The following is a 25,933-nucleotide window of genomic DNA, read 5'->3' as shown; positions in this document are numbered from 1 at the left end:
ATGTTTCTTTACCGTATTATGCTTCATGCTATCAGCAGCTAAAGTGGTGAGACAAATTACGTACTGCGGACGGTCTTGACGATTGATTGTAGTTTTCGTGAAGGGCAGCAATAAAACGTTCTCATCATACAGTATCGTTTTCGCCTTTGGAGTATCTCCATCCCCTCCGCCAGCTGATGGACCACTGGTGTCTTCATGTCTGTCATTCACTAAGACCCGTATCGTACTGCAATCAAGTCCTCTCGAACTCTAGGAGACTCTAAGGTGGCGTAGAGATACACGAGACAAAACTTGCACTCCTCGTGATGGTTAAGGACACAGTCGCAGTGCAGCCGACAATGGACGATTCTGCCGACGGCCGAAGTCGCCCAGCCCGACCGATAACTTCAAATAATGCTAAAAGTATGACCGCTTTTTCATTTTCGTCGACCGCGTCTGCGTAACACCGACGTTGGGCGAAATTCGATCCAGATCTTCTTTGTTCGAAGGAGAGGATCAACGTAATTATTTGTTAATGTTGTTGTTGTTGTTGTGGTCTTCAGTCCAGAGACTGGTTTGATGCAGCTCTCCACGCTACTCTATCCTGTGCAAGCTTCGTCATCTCCCAGTACCTACTGCAACCTACATCCTTCTGAATCTGTTTAGTGTATTCATCTCTTGGTCTCCCTCTACGATTTTTACCCTCCACGCTGCCCTCCAAACTATTTATTGTCCACGTTTCACTTCCATACATGGCTACACTCCATAAAAATACTTTCAGAAACGACTTCCTGACGCTGAAATCTATACTCGATGTTAACAAATCTCTCTTCTTCAGAAACGCTTTCCTTGCCATTACCAGTCTACATTGAAACATCCCCTTAGAAAATTTTTATAAATGACAGTGCTGGAAAACTGATTTTCAAACAGCTGAGCAGAACTGAACGTACTCAGACATTTCTCTCTTTACTTATTCTGATCAACACTAAACTGACACACAATATTTTTAGCGCAACGCAATCTCACTTTCAATAATCCCTACAAAAGAATGGCCCTGACTAACAATAACCTATACCTTTCATGAATTCTTACCTCACAAAAATCTTCGTTACTCAGAGTACTGCAATACAGCGTGCGCCAATACTGCCAGCTGAATAAAAGATTCTAACTACTAAAGGCACTAACTACTGATAGGCATAGTTAGCAAATGAAAGATTTTCATAGAGAACAAACGATGTCTTTACCTTAATAATGTTCAAAAGTCATATATATATATATATATATATATATCAGTTCATGATATCCAATATTACAAATTTACTCTTTCTGATGGACACACGTTCAGATCGTCCGCTCTCAAAATTCTGCCATCTCTCTCCCCACATCCACCACTGCTGGCGGCTCACCTCTAACTGCGCAACGCTACGCGCTGTTCACATCCAACTGCCCAACACTAAAATAGCAAATATTCCAACAATGCAAACCAGCCACAGACTTCACACAGCACAGTCAGTGATTTTCATATACAGCGCTACGTGGCGTTACCATTATAAAAACCTAAACAGCCTACTTACACTCTCTACTCGTCCATCATCAGTTATTTTGCTCCTCAAATAGCAAAACTTATTTACTACTTTAAGCGTGTCATTTCCTAATCTAAATCCCTCAGCATGACCCGATTTAATTCGACTACATTCCATTATCCTCCTTTTGCTTTTGTTGATGTTCATCTTATATCCTCCTTTCAAGACACTGTCCATTCCGTTCAGCTGCTCTTCCAGGTCCTCTGCTGACTCTGACAGAATTACAATGTCATCGGCGAACCTCAAAGTTTTTATTTCTTCTCCATGGATTTTAATTCCTACTCCAAATTTTTCTTTTGTTTCCCTCACTGCTTGCTCAATATACAGATTGAATAATATCGGGGATAGGCTACAACCCTGTCTTATTTGTTAATAAGAAAGTATTTTTTTAATATACCGCGCCCCACTGTGATTCGCGCCCCACAGTTTGAGAACTATTGCTTTATCGTAATGGGTAGTCATAAAGTTTTAATTATCACTTCGAAAAAAGTAAGATGTCGCTTGGTGCCATCTATATTACTAAGAGACTATACCGGAACCGGGAAGCAAGTACCAGTTGCAGGTTGCCTATCTAACGTCTTCCAGGGACAACGGAAAGTGGATTTTCCATATTTCGTATAAATACTGACCGAATTAAAATTTTAAAATGCTGTCATAATCTACTTATTCAATGGAACAATCTTTTGCTAAAAGTTGAACACAATAACAAGAGTACTACAATTAGAAACTGTGTAATTTTCTTGATGTAGCATTACTGGTGGTGATAAAATACACTGAGGTGTCAAAAGTTATGTAATAGCGATATGCACTGATACAAATGCAGATAGCATCGCATTCAAAAGATATAGAAGAGGAACTCATTGTCGGAGCTGTCATTTGAACTCAGGTGATTCATGTGAAGAGGTTTCCGACGTGATTATGGCCGCACGACAGCAATTAACAGACTTTTAACGCGTAATAGTGGTTGGGGCTAGAGGCATTAGATACTCCATTTCGAAAATCGTTAGCGACTTCAATATTCAGTCCACAGTGTCAAGAGTGTGCCTGGAAAATCTAATAGCAGGTATTACCTCTCACCACGGTCGACGCAGTGGTCGACGGCCTTCACTTAACGACCTAGAGCAGTAACTTGTGCGTAGAGTTCAGTGCTAACAACACAGCATGAAATTATACTGCGTGAAGTGACACTGCGTAAATTAACCTCAGAAATCAATGTGGGACATACGAAGAACGTATTCGTCAGGACAGTGCGGAGACATCTGGCGTTCATGTGCTATGGTAGCAGATGACCGACGTGAGTGCCTTTGCTAACAGCATTACATCGCCTGCAGCCCCTCTCATGGCCCGTGACAGTATCAGTTGTTCCATAGACGACTGGAAAACCGTGGTGTGGCCAGATGAGCCCAGATTTCAGTTGGTATGAGCTGATGGCGGGGTTCGGCTATGGTGCAGACCCCAGGAAGCTATGGACCCAAGCTGTCAACAAGGCACTATGTAAGCCGGTGGTGGCTCCATAATGGCGTGGCCTGTGTTTGTATGGAATGGTTCAAAATGGCTCCGAGCACTATGCGACTTAGCTTCTGAGGTCATCAGTCGCCTAGAACTTAGAACTAATTAAACCTAACTAACCTAATGACATCACACACATATATGCCCGAGGCAGGATTCGAACCTGCGTCCGTAGCGGTCGCTCGGCTCCAGACTGTAGTGCCTAGAACCGCACGGTCACTTCGGCTGGCTTATATTGAATGGACTAGGCCCTCTGGTTCAAATGAACCAACCATTCACTGGTTATGTTCGGCTACCTGGAGACAATTTGCATTCATGAACTTCATTTTCTCAAACAACAATGTCATCGGGCCAGAATTGTTAGCGATTGGTTGGAGGAACGTTCTGGAAAATTCGAGCGAATGATTTGGCCACACAGATAGCCTGACAGGAATCCCATCGAAAATTTATGGAACATAATCGAGAGGTCAGTTCGTGCAGAAAATCCTGCAACAGCAATACTTTTGCTATTGTGGACGGCTATAGACGCAGCATGGCTCTATATTTCTGCAGGGAACTTCCAACGATTTTTTGAATCCATGACACGTCGAGTTGCTGCTCTACGTCATGCAAAAGGAGGTCCGACACGATGTTAGGAATTATTCCACAGCCTTTTTCAGCTCAGTGTACTAGGGTTCCATTTACCCTTTGCAAATTTTACGCACAGTTTCAAGCCTTTATGAAAAATCGTGAAAGGAAGAACATTTGCCGCTAGCTAAATTTTCGGTTCTCATGCAAGAAAGCTTCAGAATTAGAAAGGATGCCTTAATTTATTTATTTTTTACTACTAACTCTATTGCCAACACAGTCTGCAGACTGTATTCACATATATCAGTGAATGCATCTGCAAAATTATACACTCCTGGAAATTGAAATAAGAACACCGTGAATTCATTGTCCCAGGAAGGGGAAACTTTATTGACACATTCCTGGGGTCAGATACATCACATGATCACACTGACAGAACCACAGGCACATAGACACAGGCAACAGAGCATGCACAATGTCGGCACTAGTACAGTGTAGATCCACCTTTCGCAGCAATGCAGGCTGCTATTCTCCCATGGAGACGATCGTAGAGATGCTGGATGTAGTCCTGTGGAACGGCTTGCCATGCCATTTCCACCTGGCGCCTCAGTTGGACCAGCGTTCGTGCTGGACGTGCAGACCGCGTGAGACGACGCTTCATCCAGTCCCAAACATGCTCAATGGGGGACAGATCCGGAGATCTTGCTGGCCAGGGTAGTTGACGTACACCTTCTAAAGCACGTTGGGTGGCACGGGATACATGCGGACGTGCATTGTCCTGTTGGAACAGCAAGTTCCCTTGCCGGTCTAGGAATGGTAGAACGATGGGTTCGATGACGGTTTGGATGTACCGTGCACTATTCAGTGTCCCCTCGACGATCACCAGTGGTGTACGGCCAGTGTAGGAGATCGCTCCCCACACCATGATGCCGGGTGTTGGCCCTGTGTGCCTCGGTCGTATGCAGTCCTGATTGTGGCGCTCACCTGCACGGCGCCAAACACGCATACGACCATCATTGGCACCAAGGCAAAAGCGACTCTCATCGCTGAAGACGACACGTCTCCATTCGTCCCTCCATTCACGCCTGTCGCGACACCACTGGAGGCGGGCTGCACGATGTTGGGGCGTGAGCGGAAGACGGCCTAACGGTGTGCGGGACCGTAGCCCAGCTTCATGGAGACGGTTGCGAATGGTCCTCGCCGATACCCCAGGAGCAACAGTGTCCCTAATTTGCTGGGAAGTGGCGGTGCGGTCCCCTACGGCACTGCGTAGGATCCTACGGTCTTGGCGTGCATCCGTGCGTCGCTGCGGTCCGGTCCCAGGTCGACGGGCACGTGCACCTTACGCCGACCACTGGCGACAACATCGATGTACTGTGGAGACCTCACGCCCCACGTGTTGAGCAATTCGGCGGTACGTCCACCCGACCTCCCGCATGCCCACTATACGCCCTCGCTCAAAGTCCGTCAACTGCACATACGGTTCACGTCCACGCTGTCGCGGCATGCTACCAGTGTTAAAGACTGCGATGGAGCTCCGTATGCCACGGCAAACTGGCTGACACTGACGGCGGCGGTGCACAAATGCTGCGCAGCTAGCGCCATTCGACGGCCAACACCGCGGTTCCTGGTGTGTCCGCTGTGCCGTGCGTGTGATCATTGCTTGTACAGCCCTCTCGCAGTGTCCGGAGCAAGTATGGTGGGTCTGACACACCGGTGTCAATGTGTTCTTTTTTCCATTTCCAGGAGTGTATAATTGTACGATATACATTAGGAGCGATCAAAAAGTTTCCGTTCGAAGATCGTACATCCCAGAATCGGTATGTCAATCAAGCGAAATCGCCGTGAGGATTGAGGCAATTATCCCGGCGGCGCATCAGGTTGAAGATACCCGTTTTGTAAAACACCGTGTCCTACTGTGTGAAGAAAGCTGTAGCTACCTGATGCATATTCTCGTCCGATAGGAGTCATCGACCCTTCAAGGCCTTTCTTGAGGGAACAAAGACGTGACAGTCACATGGAGAGAGATCAGAACTATAGGGAGGGGGGGGGGGGGGGTGCTCGAGTATCGTCTCCTTGACTTTTCGTAACTTCTGTGTTTCGGTATTTACGGTATGGGATAGTGCGTTGTCATGAAACAGAAGCATTCCACAACATAATGCCCATACGCGTTCTTCTTTCTCCGATATATGTCTAACGGTTTTTGTCCTTCGGCAGCCAAGAAAAGAATAACAGCACGTTGGTTCGGTTCGTAACTACTTTCCAAACCAACTTATTACTATTCTTCCAGTCTTCTACTCCATGGAAGCATCAAAGTGTTGGAATTCTTTTTCGGTATATTATACTTCGTACATTCATCCATGATCCATGGGCTTCACGTGTTAGTTACTTCAAAACCGCAGTGGAAAACAGGACACATACATTACAATTTTTTTGTTTTACTACATTCCAAATAATGTTGATTGTAATATTACATTATACAAGGTATACAATATCTAATACTAGTTTTCTGAAATAACAAAGGCATGAAATTAAACATTTTTCTTAACAACACAAAGTCCAGTAATGTGTCTTTTTGAACTTGCACTACGACGAAGGAAGCCTTATGGTCTAATAAAAGTGGTAGCAAGACTGCATCTACATCTACATCCATACTCCGCAAGCCACATGACGGTGTGTGGCGGAGGGTACCTTGTGTACCTCTATCGGTTCTTCCTTCTATTCCAGTCTCGTACTGTTCGTAGAAAAAAGGATTGTCGGTATGCCTCTGTGTGGGCTCCAATCTCTCTGATTTTATTCTCATGGTCTCTTCGCGAGATATACGTAGGAGGGAGCAATATACTGCTTGACTCCTCAGTGAACGTATGTTCTCGAAACTTCAATAAAAGCCCGTACCGAGCTACTGAGCGTCTCTCCTGCAGAGTCTTCCACTGGAGTTTATCTATCATCTCCGTAACGCTTTCGCGATTACTAAATGATCCTGTAACGAAGCGCACTGCTCTCCGTTGGATCGTCTCTGTCTCTTCTATCAACCCTATCTGATACGGATCCCACACTGCTGAGCAGTATTCCAGCAGTGGGCGAACAAGCGTACTGTAACCTATTTCCTTTGTTTTCGGATTGCATTTCCTTAGGATTCTTCCAATGAATCTCAGTCTGGCATCTGCTTTAACGACCATCAACTTTATATGATCATTCCATTTTAAATCACTCCTAATGCGTACTCCCAGAAAATTTATGGAATTAACTGCTTCCAGTTACTGATCTGCTATATTGTAGCTATATGATAAGGGATCTTTCTTTCTATGTATTCGCAGCATATTACACTTGTCTACATTGAGATTCAATTGCCATTCCCTGCACCATGCGTCAATTCGCTGCAGATCCTCCTGCATTTCAGTACAATTTTCCATTGTTACAACCTCTCGATATACCACAGCATCATCCGCAAAAAGCCTCAGTGAACTTCCGATGTCATCCACAAGGTCATTTATGTATATTGTGAATAGCAACGGTCCTACGACACTCCCCTGCGGCACACCTGAAATCACTCTTACTTCGGAAGACTTCTCTCCGTTGAGAATGACGTGCTGCGTTCTGTAATCTAGGAGCTCTTCAATCCAATTACACAATTGGTCTGATAGTCCATATGCTCTTACTTTGTTCATTAAACGACTGTGGGGAACTGTATCGAACGCCTTGCGGAAGTCAAGAAAGACGGCATCTACCTGGGAACCCGTGTCTATGGCCCTCTGAGTCTCGTGGACGAATAGCGCGAGCTGGGTTTGACACGATCGTCTTTTTCGAAACCCACGCTGATTCCTACAGAGTAGATTTCTAGTTTCCAGAAAATTCATTATACTCGAACATAATATGTGTTCCAAAATTCTACAACTGCATTGCAAAACGAGTGTGAAATTTGGAGATTGATAGGAACGGTACATCAGGTAGGTGTGCTGCCAACTTTTTTTTTTCTACGAAACTTTTATAACTAAATATAATGAAAATTGCAGATATATTTATAAACGTTATTTAAATCCGTAGCTACCGCAATCTACTTTAATTCTGATTGAAAACGTGTGTGGAAATCAGAAATGAGAAAGCGGAAAGTAAGCTCGGTAAAAACTGGAGGTAGCAAATTTAATTTTCAGTGTCAGTTCTGTAACTAGGAAGCCTGTGTTTTCCCAGTTTCATAGACGAACAATATTACGTATTTTTATATCGTAAAGTAAGTAAACAAATTCCACAGAATATATTCTGTGACTCACATAATAAACTATTGGATTGGAGCATAAGTTTGTAGGGTTTTTCCGTAAGTTTAATAAACACAACAGATACACATAAAGAAGACTTTAGTCATCAATAATACCTTTTCCTTCACTATTTACAACAGTCTGCTAATGAAAGGTTGGTGTAACTCTTCGATCCCGCAACTATAGAAAGCACGTGGTTTTGAGGCGAAGAACTCGTCGAGCCTTGTCCGGAGTGCATTTTCAGCCGGAAATGAAATTCCTTGAAGGTTCTTCGATAGAGTGTGGAAAATGTGAAAATCTAAAGGGTGCAAGATCAGATGAGTAAGGCGAATGCGGGATGACTTCCCAACCTGACTCACGTACAGTGTATTTTGTGGGTTTAGTAGAACGCGGGCGGGCGTTTTTGTGGAGTAGCATCACTTCATGGAATCTTCCTGGTCGTTATTCTTGGACTGCATTTGCAAGACGTATCAGCAATGATGGTTACACCTTGGGAAGCAATGCGTAGTTCACTACGCCGTCGCTGTTCCATCATATTCTTAACATTATCTTTTATGGATACGCGCAGGTCTTTTATGGGGAGTTGCTGCTATGTTTGGGTTCAGCCAGTCCTTTCTTTTCCTTATGTTAGCATAAAGACACCATTTCTCCTCACCAGGAACGATACAGGATAGGAATGGTCTGTATTGTTCACGAGCCAATTGATCTCGAGCAAGCAGAGATGCACATATGGCCACCCGCTCATTTTTGTGATTTTCACTTAGAGCATACGGTACTCACACGCCCGATTATTGAACCTTCCCCACTGCATGCAAATGTCGCACGATGATGGAATGATCACAGTTCATCACAGTTTACAGTTCTCGAGTACACTGACGTGTATCGTTGTGGATTAATTAGCTTAAACGATCTTCATTAAACTTCGAAGGTCTTCCTGAACGTGGAGATTCACTAATCTCAAAACGAGCTTCCTTAAGACGAGGAATCCATTATCTTTCCATGTTCTGTCCAATGGCATTATCCCCATACACGGAGTAAATATTTCTGGCTGCCTCCGTTGCTGTCACCCATCTACTGAAATCAAACAGAAGAATAAGTCGGAAATGTTCCGAATTCTTCGCTTGGTTCTCAATTTCCTAGCCTCCACAGCCACACTTACTATCTCCAAGTGATAAAACGACAGTATGTAAACATAAATCGTAACAGTGAACTACAAAGAAAAAATGACAATCGATAAATAAACCCATAGCAACTGGAATGCCAACATGCAAAACAAAAACGCTATGAACTTATGCACCAACGTAATAACTCTAGTTCATTCTTTTCATGGCAAGAATAACAACTGAAACAATGGCCTCTAAAATCTGAGTGCTGAGCATTAGCTTTTGTGTAGAAAACGAAGCGTTTGCAACCATTGTATTACTGACAAGTAACTTTTATATAATGTCCTCTAGGACATCAGAGAATTAGGAACAGCGACTCTATAGTCTGTATATAAGCTTTCTGCTCTGCATTGGAATACTTCGTACTATCCCTTCGGGAGCATCCATTTTCTAAATACAGTGCAATGACATGTCGCCCTCTTTCCTTGTGAAGATGCACCAGCTCACAATACGGAACTGCCATGCACCTGTTGGTGGACTACCTCAGGGTGTTCCATTTCCAACACCGCTCGACAGGCATGAAGGAGAATAGCTGTTCTCGATACACCACATTGGTGTTATCGGAGCCAGATTGCAAGATCCTATCCCTGAAAACACCAACCCCTAAGGAGTAGTTCAGTGCCGCTTCTTGATTTACCTGCTGTCCTTTAACAAGGCAGGCTGCAGTACTGCTACTGCTAGATCCAGAACATTGCCATCGTGCTACAGGCCAGGGCGATGCGGCCACTGCAGATGGTGTAAGCAATGGGGTCATAAGCATCGACCATCAGTTTGATGCTCCAAGCTCAGCGGACAGGGTCACAAGCAGCAGTCGCCAATTTGATTGTCCGGGGTGGGCAGCTAGGGTGGTGGCAGCTAGTTTGATACTTCAGAAACTGTGGTGATAATGAACACATCATACGGGGGTCTAACCACAGTTTTGTAAGCCCTCTCCCATAAGGTATAAATAATCCTGCAAAAAAAGTTGGACTGATAAGTATCTCTCTCTCTCTCTCTCTCTCTCTCTCTCTCTCTCTCTCTCTCTCTCTCTCTCTCTCACACACACACACACACACACACACACACACACACACACAGACATACAGCCATCATTAATAATAATAATTTCTGATTCTTATGTTGTGGTTCACTGTTTTATCCACTTGTCACCTTCATCATTTGGTACACTGCATGCATATTCCGGTATTTTATGCTCCAATTCGGCATTTACATCTCTTTCTATGTCTCCATCAACCACTTCTAGAACAAACACAAATCACAAATATTACATTGCAGTGTAAAAAAATGTATAAGAAGTAGAAGTAATACTAGTTACGTATCTCATTCGTCTCAGCCGGCACAAGACCCCTGAAAATTTGGGTTAAGAATTGCAAATCCCAATCATATATTATGAAACTAGATCACAACTACCTTCTCCTAAATCAGCTATGAGTAAACCATGGTCTGTTCATCAAAAAGTGGTGACGTTGTGCTTGGAACCAAGTCGTCAACGTTCAACAAACGACAGCACTTACCAAAGCATCACCGCTGCCAAAGTCAAACTGTCACTTCATACTGATGCAGTAGTCAATGCTTGCACGTAAGTGGTATAGGAACTGATCAACGCTCGTTGTTCATAGATGGCACGTGCATGCATGTCTCGACTTGATACGTATTGCCTAGTGTGTACGCAATTGTGACTGCGACATTTCTCCAGCACCAGGACACTACATTGGTCTTGGTGTGCACAAGCTGCACGGCGGCTCTTTCAAATTGAGTCACCACGCACTGCTGGTTTGTGTCATATGAGTGTTCGCCAGAGCGGTGGATGTCTATGACCTGAAATATTAACCACATGAGAGCCGAATGAATAAATCCACGATATCATTTATTAATAAGCCAGAGCGATCAGAGATGGAAGGGAAGAGAGTTCATTTTCCAATTGAGGAGCGTACATAGGACCATATATTAAGTGACGTGAACTTACGAGTAACTGTGAATTTTCTGAAGCCCATATATGTATGCTGTTGTTGTTTTCACCATACATTTGCTTGAGTCTCCGAATTGATGGGCCACTTTACTCTTCAAGATTCCGTATTGATGCACTCCTGAAGATGCCACACAGCCACAAACATTTTTCCGGACCTTTGACGTAAATTATGCTTTCGTTATGATCATATGTTCAGAGTGATGTCACCATATTTCATATGAAACTCCCTCAGCATCCCGCCACTTTCTGTGGTGATGGTGAGTCACTCATGATTCTACGCATGTTAGCACACTGTACTATACTAAATGGTTTGGATGAAGCAACAATTATGGCATACTTTGTTAATACCTGTCGTTTGATGCAGAATGCAGTGAATGCAACATCATTAAACAAAATGTCTATACTCTTCACAAAACCCATGTATATCCACGAGGACAATTGCAGCGTGAGAAGTTATTGAGAGATATGCTGCATGTCATGCAGTACCTCTGCATTTATACTACACGTTTTACAACTCCTGTGAGAGGTGAGTAGTTTACGAGGCAATCATGTAGTAATAACGCATATGCAGCTGTGTTTGGAGGGAAGTTTTGCAATTATTCAAGTCGAGTATGTATGCCAACAGTTTCAATTTGAAAACCAGTTTCATTTAGAACAGTCAGATATCACTACATGTCCTAATTTTTTAAACTTCTTAGGACTGAGCATATAACCGAATTCACCACCCTCATAGTAAGAAGAGAAAAATCTTGCATACATATCATGCAAATGGAGAATATTCTTAATTTTGGTACACTTTAGAATTGGTTAGTTTAAAGTTGTCAGCTACGCTCGAATCCTTTTTTCAGATTCCCCCTCCTGTCTATTTGCACCTCTAGAATAATAAATCGAAGCATTTCTAGTTGAACACATGACTCAATTGTCCATGACTATTTCAATGTCTCTGGAATGATTGGGCACTCGCTAAGTTCCTATTAACGAAAGTTAACGATAGCTGGACACCTGCAAACAACATACGCAATGGTTTCAGGCGCTCTTAGTCTGATACAGACAAATGGAGAGCTTTACGCAACAATTTATGCAGCATAATTTTACTCTGCTCTTCTGGCCCTCTTTGAACATGCGAAGGGTATCCAATAAATAAGTAGTACAGCACAATTTTTTCTCAGTCGATTTCGGTTGAAAAAATGCGGAATTTGTTGTTGGAAATCGTAGAATATTCCAGCTTCAGCCCCTATAGTTTCATGAAGTTCCGATTGGTGACGGTTCTGTACATAGACTTCAAAATGGCGTTTGTAACGGAGCTGCCTTCCAGAGCGAGAGTTGTCATTGAATTTATTTTGACGGAAAACCCGAACATCGCAGATATTCATAGACGCCTGAAGAACGTCTACGGAGAACTGGCAATGAATAAAAGCACAGTGAGCCGATGATCTAGACGCCTGTCATCATCACAGCAAGGTCACGCAAACCTGTGCGGTCTCCCACGTGACGGCTGGCTGCTCACAGCTGTTATCCCTGCAAAGTTGGAATATGCTGACACCCTCATTCGAGAAGATCGACGGATCACAATCAACCACCTCACCCCATAATTGGACGTCTCTGTTGGCAGTACAGACACAATAGCCCACCAGTTGGGGTAGTCAAAAGTGTTTGCCCGCTAGATCCCTCGCCGCTCAGCAGAAGACCATACAGAACAACAAAGGACTATATGTGCGAAACCGCTTGCGTCTTCCAAGCCTGATGGTGACAATTTTTTTCTGAACATCGTCACAGGCTATGAAACATACGTTCATCACGTTCAGTCCGCAGCTCGTGGTCTAGTGGCTAGCGTTGCTGCCTTTGGATCACGGGGTCTCGGTTTCGATTCCCGGCCTGGTTGGAGATTTTGTCTTCCCGGGGACTGCTGTTTGTGTTCTCCTCATAATTTCAGCATCATCATAGACATTCGTGACAGTGGCTCGATTGGAATATGTAAAAACTGGGACTTTTTATGGGCACTGATGAGCGCGCAGTCGAGCGCCCCACAAACCAAACATCATCATCATCACTTTGAACCGTAAACTAAACGGCAATCCATGGAGTGGCGACGCACCACCCTTCCTCGGAAGAAAAAGTTCAAAGCCACACCCTTAGCCGGTAAGGGTTTGTGGGGCACTAATGGGGTTATTCTGTTTGATGTCCTCCCTCATGGCGCATTGATCACCTCTGAAGTGTATTGTGTAATTACAGGAAACTGAAGAAACGACTTCACTGTGTTCATGACCATAAAAATGCAAACGAACTTCTCCTTCTCCATGACAACGCAAGGCCCCGCACAGGTCTGCACAGCCGAGAGGAGGTCACCAAACTTCACTGGACTGTTTTTCAAAATGTTCAAATGTGTGTGAATTCCTAAGAGACCAAACTGCTGAGGTCATCGGTCCGTAGACTTACACACTACTTAAACTAATTTGTGCTAAGAACAACACACACACCCATGCCCGAGCGAGGACTCGAACCTCCGGCGAGAGAGGCAGCGCAATCCGTGACATGGCATCTTAAACCGCGCGGCCACTCGGCGTGGCGACTGTTTGTCCTCATCTACCCTACAGACCACACTTCACATCTTCTGACTTCCATCTGTTTATCCCAGTGAAGGATGCACTCTGCGGGAAGCAGTACATCTATGATGGGGAGGTTATTGATGCAGCAAGGCGTTGGCTCCGACGTCGACGAGTGGAGCGGTACCATGTGGGAGTGCAGGCTCTCCCAGTAAGGCGGTATAAGGCCATCGCATTGAACAAAATTTATGTTGAAAAACAGAGTTTTGTAACCAAAAGAATGGGGCATAATATGATGCATTGTTATCCCAAGCCGGCCGAAGTGGCCGTGCGGTTAAAGGCGCTGCAGTCTGGAACCGCAAGACCGCTACGGTCGCAGGTTCGAATCCTGCCTCGGGCATGGATGTTTGTGATGTCCTTAGGTTAGTTAGGTTTAACTAGTTCTAAGTTCTAGGGGACTAATGACCTCAGCAGTTGAGTCCCATAGTGCTCAGAGCCATTTGAACCATTTTTTTTGTTATCCCAAATAAAACCAACCTGCTTCCAGAAAAAAAAATTATTGCATTAGTTATTGAACGCCCTTCGTATGAATTATTATCCATAGCACTTCGAACTAGAATCACATTTATTATCTTCAAAGGAGTCCATTAACATTTTGAGCAGCATTCAAGCCCTAACTGAAGCATCTATTGACCCATCTATGAACCACTCTGCATTTTCTAATGCATGCAGGTTCGAAGTTCATGCGGAGTTATATGGCTTGAGGAACTATGTGATTCTAACATTTCTTGTGCAGTCGGGCTCAGTACCATTAAGTACACATGTTATTTCACATGTTATTTCTTGAAACATAATTGCATTATGTGTAAGCTGAATGTTGCTGATGAGAGAGCGCTTCAATCCTTCTTCATGGCCGGCGGCTGTGGCCGAGCGGTTCTAGGCGCTTCAGTCCGAAACCGCGCGACTATTACGGTCGCAGGTTCAAATCCTGCCTCGGGCATGGATGTGTGTGATGGCCTTAACTTAGTTAGGTTTAAGTAGTTCTAAGTTCTAGGGGACTGATGACCTCAGATGTTAATCCCATAGTGCTCAGAGCCATTTGAACCTTCTTCATGGTCACAAATCTCCCTGCCATATATAGCAAGCTTGGATGTAATAACTCATCTTGACACAGAATAAGAATTATTATCTCATTGTTATAGTTAGAGGACGTTGTAGCAAAAGGTTTGTAGGGAAAATATTCCAGAGGAATACGCGAACCATACGGTACTGTAACAGGAAAGGGACGTAATGACAATGGCACGTAAAGTGCCCTCCGCGACACACCGTTGGGTGGCTTGCGGAGTATAAATGTAGATGTAGGTTCGACCTATACTTGAGTATTGCTCATCAGTGTGGGATCCTTACCAGGTCGGGTTGACAGAGGAGATAGAGAAGATCCAAAGAAGAGCGGCGCGTTTCGTCACAGGGTTATTTGGTAAGCGTGATAGCATTACGGAGATGTTTAGCAAACTCAAGTTGCAGACTCTGCAAGAGAGGCGCTCTGCATCGCGGTGTAGCTTGCTGTCCAGGTTTCGAGAGGGTGCGTTTCTGGATGAGGTATCGAATATATTGCTTCCCCCTACTTATACCTCCCGAGGAGATCATGAATGTAAAATTAGAGAGATTCGAGCGCGCACGGAGGCTTTCCGGCAGTAGTTCTTCCCGCGAACCATACGCCACTGTAACAGGAAAGGGAGGTAATGACAGTGTCACGTAAAGTGCCCTCCACCACACACCGTTGGGTGGCTTGCGGAGTATAAATGTAGATGTAGATGTAGATCATCATACTGAACTGGAGTTGTTATATCGAGTGATGTGATTGCGAGGTTTCAGTCCTATCGAGTTAAGAAACTCGTAATTCTCGCGTATGGTTGCCTTCTTCTTCCACTGCAAAGTAGTATTCTGATGACTGTGTGTGCTGCATTTATACTTTGTTCCCATGATGCTACTTTAGATTAAGATGTACTGTAATTTCTTCACTTCGAAAGTCGACTAGATACCTATTCTGATCTATGATATATAACTCAAGATGATCTAATATGTGAACAGTCATTGAGTGATATATTGGACTGTCGACCACTTCCAAAATTGTAGCTTGCACCCACTGCAGGAAGAAATTCGTAGATGGTGTGAAATAGTGTATCATTAAGATATAAATTCGTTGTGATATTACACTCAACATGGACATGCTAACAGGTTGAATGTCCAGTTGTTGATTCGACTCGTAAATCTTATCAATATTATCATCCAACACTAGGCTCCTCAGGAAACCTAATTGTGACGCTATAGAATCTTCGCCCATAAAGTGTATTCATTAGTGTACTGTATTTATTTCTGATTTAAGCACATTAATGGGAGCATATAACTCAAAGTCTTGTACAAAACGTCTTATATACTCAATCAAATCACCAAAATCATATGAGCCAGGACGTATAATCAGAAATTTGCCGTCTTCTGGATGAAGTTTATTGTACTTATGAGTGATGTTAGGTATGCTGTCACATGTTTCCGGGCTGATTAATGCAGAACTCCACTCCTCCTTGCTTAGATCTATTGTAGGAATGAGGTTCACTCTTAATATTAATGAGTCTCTTTCAAAGTATGAGTGTATGATGTTACATCTAAATAATAATGAGCATACTGTCTTCTTTTATGCATCCATCAAGAGAAACATTAAACAATAATGACCACAGAGACATGAACTGAAGTCTTGGAAGCGTCTAAAATTGTGGAACACATGGTTCTTGTCGGTTAAGTATCGGCCCAATTCTTCAGGTTGTCTCAAAACACTGTGCGAGTCAAAGTAGTAGAAGGTATTTCTTTTTTAAAAACACATGCAATCCGGTGAGTGCCATATCCTCCTAAAACGTCTAAATTGACATTACCACATTCCTTGCCGTTCTACGTCTTATCTGGTAATGTACTCCTCATGAACATCCTATAAAATTTTGGGATTTGAATTTTCTGACAAGTTTAAGCAAATCTGTATTGGTAAGTGGTCTCTCCAGTATTATCGTTAGAACGATTTTTTTATAAACAGTCCATGTCCTTTCTTCTATGGTTTTAAACTCAATACTTTATTGATAGCTATACCCTCCATTGCCCTATTATACCTTTTAGCTTCCTGTAGCTGCTTCTCTGCATCTGCGCATTATTCACTGTTAGCCCAGCACCCATTCTAGATTTGGCACACATTGCTTAATCAACTAGGAATTCTGCAACACACTGTCCTATGCCTATTCCCTCTCTTCAACATGTTTCCCTAGCTTTATCTGCTAATATTCAGTCTGCAACTAGACGATCTTCATTTGTAATGTAAGCAATATCATGCTTCTTGCAGGTGTTGCCTAGTATATTCATTCCCTTACCGCCATGAGCTAGACTCTTTTTCAGCTTCGTTGCAGGTCCGCAGTAGTTGTATTCTGGTAAATGCAATCTTATCGAGAACACCACCACTACCTCTAATGTGCGCCCCGTCCTTACAGCTTTAAATCCGCCAGTACCTCGTCTCCTACCTTCCAAACTTCACAGAAGCTCTCCTGCGAACCTTGCAGAACTAGCTGCAGAGTGAAAGTCTCATTCTGGAAACGTCCCCCAGGCTGTGGCTAAGCCATGTCTCCGCAATATCCTTCCTTCCAGGAGTACTAGTTCTGCAAGGTTCGCAGGAGAGCTTCTGTGAAGTTTGGAAGGTAGGAGACGAGGTACTGGAGGATTTAAATCTGTGAGGACGGGGCGTGAGTCGTGCTTGGGTAGTTCAGTTGGTAGAGTACTTGCCTGCAAAAGGCAAAGGTCCCGAGTTCGAGTCTCGGTCCGGCACACAGTTTTAATCTGCCAGGAAGTTTCATGTCAGCGCACACTCCGCTGTAGAGTGAAAATTTCATTCTAGAAAAAATTAATTACACAACTTTATTTTCTCGAGATGATAAATAAAATTTTATGGCTACCCTTGGTAGTCCATGACTTATGAAAGATACTGAATGACTATAATAAATAAAGGCAACATAACCAGACACTAAACATTAATATGTCCATTGCGAAGCGTTTTGGGGGCTTTGCTTTACATCAGATGACAGTTTTAGCTTTTGTCTTCCAGCTAATTAACAACGTCTGAATTTTTTTGGAATAATCCCATTTTTGATGTTATGTATCGCTTATATCACTTCTTCGACTTCTTAATGCAGTCGCCTTTTCTCATATTACTCACAGTCAGTATTCTGTGCTCTACTGTCTGTTCGTCAAATTCAATAGTTCCTGTAATTCTTCCTGCTTTTCACAAAGAATAACGATCTTACTAGTTAATCTCATAATTGATATCCTTTTCTCGTTGATTTTAATCCCAGTTCTGAAACTTTTTATTTCTTCAACTGCTTTTTCTATACACAGGGTGAACAACTGAGGGAAGAGACTGTGTCCCTCCCCTACACCCTTTTTAATTTGAGGACTTTTGTGTTTATCTTCCATTGTTTCCTATTGTTTTTGGTACATATTGTATATCACCACCTATCTTTTCGTACAAGGTACAATTATTTTTCTGACGACTTCAAACACCTTTCACTACTTTATATGACTGAATGCTTTTCCTAGGTCAGAAAATCCTATAAAAATGCCTTTATTTCACGGATACCTCTCCTACAGAATGAGGCGTAACTGCCTCCCTGATACATTTATCTTTCGTAAAGCCTAACTAATTGCTTTCTAGCATATCCTAAATTATATTTTCCATTCTTTTGTACCTAATTCTTGTCAGTAACTTACACACATGACCAGTCAAGCTTAATGAGTGCTAATTTTCGCATTTACTTGCCCTTGTTCTCTTCAGGATTCTGTAGATCATGTTCCTCTGAAGATCCAGTGGTACGTCTCTGGTCCCATAGATTCTACACATTATCTTGAATGACTGTCTAATTGCATTTCCCAACAATTGTTTTAGAAATTCCATAAGAATATTAGCCATCCATTTTGCCTTGGTTCATCATAAGTCTTCCATTGGTCCCACCGGACGAAAGCAAACCCTGCTGAATGTCTTCAAGACTGCTGAGAGTGGGATTCATGTAGGCAGCCTGTCTATGCTGTAAATTTTTCAACTCTGACAGTGTTCATCACGTGAGTTGCATCATGCATTATCCACTACTAACGTACGTCAGTGACGTTTTCAATAACAGTGTTACCTGAACTACTGATGTGATAAACTGGAGTTCAGCCACTTGCATTCTTTTCAATTACATGAAGTTGTGTAGTTAATGGCAAAGAAATCTAAATTACGACGGCTGGTTGGTGAACTGAACCTCGCTCTAGTCAAACGGGAGTCTGAAGTCTTAAGACCATTGTTTAGTGAAGGTTAACAGTGTGTACCTATGCTAGAGACAATGTATGCAAAATTGTTTTTCGATTATTTCCACGTTATGTATTAACCGATTAATATCGATTATTTATGTTCCAGGTCATGCACGAGGCGAAATGCTGAAGTCCTTAGCAGGGAGCTTGAAGCATTTCTCATCATACTCGCTTCGTTACATCACTGTAGCGCAGATTATTCATATCGAGAACACACCTTTCTAGTTAAAAACTTATTTTATTTTACTTTTTCTATTAATTTATTTTTTCTTTATTTTTATATTCTTGTGTAAGAACTGTTACAGAAAAATATTGCTTGTCAGTAACTCTAAGTACCGAGTTTGTGGCAATTGTTTATTCGTAATTATGACATGTTAGAATTAGATGTAGAGTGTCACTGTCACACAACTGTAAACTAGATTAAGGTAAATTGATCTCAAAGGATACTGTTCAGTCTTGTTCTCATCTTCAAGAAAACTACTGCAAAATAAGAATAAAGGAAAGGAATCGTGCAATAATTTTGTGTAACTTATTCAGTTTACCACCCAGAGTTGCTGCCTAAAATTCCATAGCTTTGCAAGTCTTGTCATAGGAGAGAAAAACTGCAACTGAAACCTTTTCATTATCTCAAAAGTGTTCATCATGCACACGTATACTCGGTTAACGGCATCAGATTTATACAGATGCCTATTTCGACACACCAAGCAGCAAAATAAACACGATAACATTAGCCAAATAAGTATGTGAATAATGCAAATAAAAATAGCCACAGTGAGGAACATGTAAAAACACAAAAAAACTATAAAACATTATTCCAGGAAAAGCCAAATTATCTAACAACAGACATTTAGATCTGTACCCTATAAGCCATCATACAAATATCGTTTCCCCCTTTCTGTTCCTTTTGCGAATGGTGCACAGTCAGAATAGTTTCCAGGATGCCAAATTACTCAAATTTTACTATCATGACCTAAATGCGAGAAATGTGTGGAAGGAAAATATATTTCAAATAAATTCCGGGAATTCAGCCAGGAAACACTTTGAGCGACCGCCGATATTTTGGCGGGAGAACACACTGCCATTGTCAAGGCAACTGCAACGGGCAGGTGACGTACACGCAAATTTAAAACCTCGGTTCTCGGACTGATGCAGGAAAGATAATACACACACCGAACACTATTGCCACCAAAGGTGACGAAAGCCAGAGCTATCGATAGTACGAATTCGCAGGTGAGGTAGCATTGACTCTGTCCCTCTGTTTTTTGACAAGAGAGAGAGCCGGATTTCAAACAACCCACTGGCCAGGACTTTTAGGTTGTAGCTCCATGTCACGGGCAGCGCGGTCCCTCCTGCCGGAGGTTCGAGTCCTCCCTCGGGCATGCGTGTATGTGTTGTTCTTAGTATAAGTTAGTTTAAGTTAGGGACCGATGACCTAAACAGTTTGGTTCCTTAGAATTCACACACATTTGAACATTTTTTGTTGTTCATTACACTCCCTCCTACCACCGTACAAAAATTTGCGGCTACATGATTTTTTACAATAATTTTCCTTCGTTGACTGGACTACATGCACCAAACATAAACTCATTACGACTGGTATTTGTCTTTGAAATCTCTTCGAATTTCATCCAGTGCATTACTAAACTGCGAAATAGCACTATAACTACGATCATTAATGAACCGAGAGGTACTACAAAGTGAAGCTGATGAATGAAGCTACAAGATGTAATAGAATCAAATATTTTGTCGAATAGTTCCTATAATATCATTTGAGAAAGATTCCATGGCAGCTGGAGTGTTAGCGCCTCGATTGTGTCAGCACAGCGCGTCGGCCACCGTAAGCGTCGAAGCAGCCAAAGAATGTTCCGTTCATTCTCGTGATCCGCCAGGCCTATATCTGCAACTTCCGACGCTGTCACCCGGCTGTCATTGAGTGCTGCTTCATTAGATAACACAAGGATAATTTCCGTAATTGTTTAAGCTGCCTCGCGTTAGCCGCTGCTATACAAGTGACCTGCTTTCTTTGTCTGTATATGTCATTATGATCACTGGAAGTGAGTCCTTGTAACATCTGTTATCATACAAACCATTTAGACAGGTACTTGTCCAGAAATGTACAGTAATTTTCCTCATATATGCTGTACAGATCCTTCCCATTTAACACTGTGATCACGGTGCCAGAGTGATCGTGCGCTTATGTCAGCCATTATTAGTACACTGCGTCCCATTCCATAGTCAACAACTTACTAATCTCCTCTAGATAACCGTGTATTTCGAGCAAATACTGAGCATACAATGATGATAATACAGTATCCACGTACAGTAATCCCCTACTACTTGCACTTTGACTGTGTGTTTAGCGCGGAATTCGGATACTTTCAGAGGAGTCCGTTTAGGTTGCTCACTGTGAATGTCGCCATGGCGTTATGGCTCTGAGCGCTATGGGACTTAACTTCTGAGGTCATCAGTCCCCTAGAACTTGGAACAACTTAAACCTAACTAACCTAAGGACATCACAAACATCCATGCCCGAGGCAGGATTCGAACCTGCGACCGTAGCGTTCGCCCGGTTCCAGACTGTAGCGCCTAGAACCGCTCGGCCACTACATGGCATTACGATTCCCCATTATCACCATAGTGTCAGGAAGAACACATGTCAATCGAACTTAGGGCTGTTGAAGTCACATTGCGTCCACTCTTGGCTCCTCTAACACTTTTCTGAGTTCGGTAGCGACAAGTATGCTCCTCAATGCGTATACTTGTAGCAGTTTCACGCTAGGGGTTCCGCGTGAATACATAGCATTTTGCAGCAGTTTGAAAGGGTTCAAAGTATACCCTTCCGTGGACCCTAACTACGTCCCTATGGATTTTGTTGTAATCCAGTCTTCAGACCGCCATGGATATGATCTAACCAAGCAGTTTAACAAGTTACATGTGATTTGTAGGCATGTTATCAATTCGAAGGAGGATTAAGTTAATTCTGTTGTGCGGAAACAAATCGCGTCTCTGTTAAGATGAGTTAGTCTCGTTAATACGAGTCGTAGTAACATCTGAAGGGTATCGTTGTTCTCTAACCTACTAAGTTTTAAGACTCTCTCTTGCTCGAAGCGTGATTGACGATTCCAGTTTTTTAGAGACTTCTTCTCATCCCCACCATACTCCCTTTTCGGATGATTTAGTGGTACAGGGAAAGTTGTGTTTGAATGAGAGCTGTCAAGTTCTTTCTTATTGAATCGCTACAAAAGAAGTTCATTTCTACTTACCTATCAGCGTCGACTTTATTACTCTTGACGGCGAGGCTGATAATAACAAGCAGGTAGCTTTGACTAGGGAAGCTATCGCACGAATGATACCAACTGATTACTGAGAACTGCAATCATCATCACATTCTGTGCTAGTAGCCATGAAGTTCAAACATTTGTAATAGTACACCACCAACTCACAATCTTAAATATGATCGTTAATGAACGGTAGACTGAAACTTGATATTGATTTCTGAATCCTTACTGACGAGCAATTATAGTTAGTTACACAATATATAACATTACTACATAAACTGTCTTCGTACGACGGAGCTGACAGGACCATGTCCTACCAGAAGCTATCCTGTTCGATTAAACATGTTAGTATTTCATAATTTGAACGACAGTTCTCAAGTTGTCCGCATAGGTGGAAGCATATTCCAGACCGCTAAGTCTGTGAACTATTAGCATGCCGCCAATATTAAGGTATACTGTGCATGGCAAAATGGCGCTATCTAAAACAAGCGCCGAGCCAACTGTGCCATAACTGACAGGAGTGAACGACAGCTGCCGGGATGTGTACGGGCGAAGAGACGTGCAACTGTTGAGCGAATGGCAGCCCAGAAGAACCAAGGGGATACCAACAATGTCTTCTCAACAACTGTTCAACGAACGTTGCTGCATATGGGTCTCCGCAACAGCGGCTGGATCATGCATCCAGGCTGACTGTTGTTCATCAGCGACCAAGAGCCGGCTGTTGTGGCCGAGCGGCTCTAGGCGCTTCAGTCCGGAACCGTGCTGCTGCTACGGTCGCAGGTTTGGCTCCTGCCTCGGGTATGGATGTGTGTGATGTCCTTAGGTTAGTTAGGTTTAAGTAGTTCTAAGTTCTAGGGGACTGATGACCTCAGATGTTAAGTCCCATAACGCTCAGAGCCATTTGAACCATTTTTTTTTTTAAAAAGGTAGGACTGATAAGTATCTCACACACATACACACACACACACACACACACACACACACACACACACAAACAAACAAACAAATATATACATCCATCAATAATAATACACTACTAGCCATTAAAAATTGCTACACCAAGAAGAAATTCAGATGATAAACGGGTATTCATTGGACAAATATATTATACTACAATTGACATGTGATTACATTGTCACACAATTTAAGTGCATAGATCCTGAGAAATCAGTACCCAGAATAACCACTTCTGGCCGTAACAACGGCCTATACGCCTGGGCATTGAGTCAAATAGAGCTTGGATCGCGTGTACAGATACAACTGCCCATGCAGCTTCAACAGGATACTACAGTTCATCAAGAGTAGTGACTAGCGTATTGTGACGAGCCAGTTGCTCGGCCACCATTGACCAGACGTTTTCAATTGGTGAGAGATCTGGAGAATGTGCACGCCAGGGTAGCAGTCCAACACTCTCTGTATCCAGAAAGGCCCGTACAGGACCTGCAACATGCGGTCGAGCATTATCCTGCTGAAATGTAGGGTTTCGCAGGGATCGAATGAAGGGTAGAGCCACGGGTCGTAACACATTTGAAATGTAACGTCCAGTGTTCAAACTGCCGTCAATGCCAACAAGAGGTGACCGAGACGTGTAACCAATGGCACCCCATACCATCACGCCAGGTGATACGCCAGTATTGCGATGACGAATACACGCTTCCAATGTACGTTCACCGCGATGTCGCCAATCACGGATGCGACCATCATGATGCTGTAAACAGAACCCGGATTCATCCGAAAAAATGACGTTTTGCCATTCGGGCACCCAGGTTCGTCGTTGAGTACACCATCGCAGGCTCTCCTGTCTGTGAAGCAGCGTCAAGGGTAACTGCAATCATGGTCTCCGAGCTGATAGTCCATGCTATTGAAAACGTCGTCGAACTGTTCGTGCAGATGGTTGTTGTCTTGCAAACGTCCCCATCTCTTGACTCAGGGATCGGCACGTGGCTGCACGATCCGTTACAGCCATGTGGATAAGATGCCTGTCATCTCGACTGCTAGTGATACGAGGCCGTTGGGATCCAGCACGGCGTTCCGTATTACCCTCCTGAACCCACCCATTCCATATTCTGCTAACAGTCATTGGATCTCGACCAACGCGAGCAGCAATACTGCGATACGATAAACCGCAATCGCGATAGGCTACAATCCGACCTTTATCAAAGTTCCATGCGGCTTTTCGCGGATGATGCTGTAGTATACAGAGAAGTTGCAGCATTAGAAAATTGTAGCGAAATGCAGGAAGATCTGCAGCGGATAGGCACTTGGTGCAGGGAGTGGCAACTGACCCTTAACATAGACAAATGTAATGTATTGCGAATACATAGAAAGAAGGATCCTTTATTGTATGATTATATGATAGCGGAACAAACACTGGTAGCAGTTACTTCTGTAAAATATCTGGGAGTATGCGTGCGGAACGATTTGAAGTGGAATGATCATATAAAATTAATTGTTGGTAAGGCGGGTACCAGGTTGAGATTCATTGGGAGAGTGCTTAGAAAATGTAGTCCATCAACAAAGGAGGTGGCTTACAAAACACTCGTTCGACCTATACTTGAGTATTGCTCATCAGTGTGGGATCCGTACCAGATCGGTCTGACGGAGGAGATAGAGAAGATCCAAAGAAGAGCGGCGCGTTTCGTCACAGGGTTATTTGGTAATCGTGATAGCGTTACGGAGATGTTTAGCAAACTCAAGTGGCAGACTCTGCAAGAGAGGCGCTCTGCATCGCGGTGTAGCTTGCTCGCCAGGTTTCGAGAGGGTGCGTTTCTGGATGAGGTATCGAATATATTGCTTCCCCCTACTTATACCTCCCGAGGAGATCACGAATGTAAAATTAGAGAGATTAGAGCGCGCACGGACGCTTTCAGACAGTCGTTCTTCCCGCGAACCATACGCGACTGGAACAGGAAAGGGAGGTAATGACAGTGGCACGTAAAGTGCACTCCGCCACACACCGTTGGGTGGCTTGCGGAGTATAAATGCAGAAAAGTCGGAAACGTGATGGTACGCATTTCTCCTCCTTACACGAGGCATCACAACAACGTTTCACCAGACAACGCCGGCAAACTGTCTTTTTTGTATGAGAAATGGGCTGGAAACTTTCCTCATGTCAGCACGTTGTAGGTGTCGCCACCAGCGCCAACCTTGTGTGAATGCTCTGGAAAGCTAATTATTTGCATATCATAGCATCTTCTTCCTGTCTGTTAAATTTCGCGTCTGTAGCACGTCATCTTCGTGGTGTAGCAATTTCAATGGCCAGTAGAGTATTTGTCCAACCCCTAAATGTAGGTGGCTGAAAAATATTCACAGATCCCACACTATGAAACAGTTCCTGGATTCTCTAAGCAGGTTTTCATAAGAAATTATGAGACTTCCTTTGAACGAATGACGACTGATTTCCCTCAGCATTTCTGTTACACTCTCGACATAGATAAACTCTTTGTGATCACTCGTACTTAGTACGCCCACGGTATTAGTCCTTAGTCAAACCTGATAACTGCACTGGTTAGTTATTAAAATTGTAAAAAGTAGAAGGCAGCATGCAACAATCGCCAAAGAAGCATGTTGTATACTGCATGCTTGGATATACTAATGATTAGCATTTCGGCGCAACCACACGCTGTAGGTAGGAGCAACGTCATCCACGTTCTGTATACAGGGTGTTAGGGGTACAAAATGCAGATGTTTTTAATGCTCACTGAAGAAAATGT

General features: G+C 43.3%; 1 protein-coding gene across 1 annotated transcript in view; it reads left to right on the top strand.

Moving 5' to 3' along the window:
• Positions 1-19,155, top strand: part of LOC126471615 (relaxin receptor 1) — a 752,030-nt gene extending 732,875 nt beyond the window's left edge. Inside the window, exon 21 of the mRNA XM_050099855.1 lies at positions 19,049-19,155. Within this exon, the coding sequence (XP_049955812.1) occupies positions 19,049-19,072 (24 nt within the window). The 3' untranslated portion in view covers positions 19,073-19,155. The remainder of the gene's footprint in view (positions 1-19,048) is intronic.
• The last annotated feature ends 6,778 nt before the right edge of the window (positions 19,156-25,933 follow it).

This window comes from Schistocerca serialis, chromosome 3 (genome assembly GCF_023864345.2).
Source record: "Schistocerca serialis cubense isolate TAMUIC-IGC-003099 chromosome 3, iqSchSeri2.2, whole genome shotgun sequence".
In the NCBI taxonomy this organism is placed as follows: domain Eukaryota; kingdom Metazoa; phylum Arthropoda; class Insecta; order Orthoptera; family Acrididae; genus Schistocerca; species Schistocerca serialis.
The sequence above is the reverse complement of the archived record's forward strand: the minus strand, read 5'-3'. Positions and strand labels throughout refer to the sequence as shown.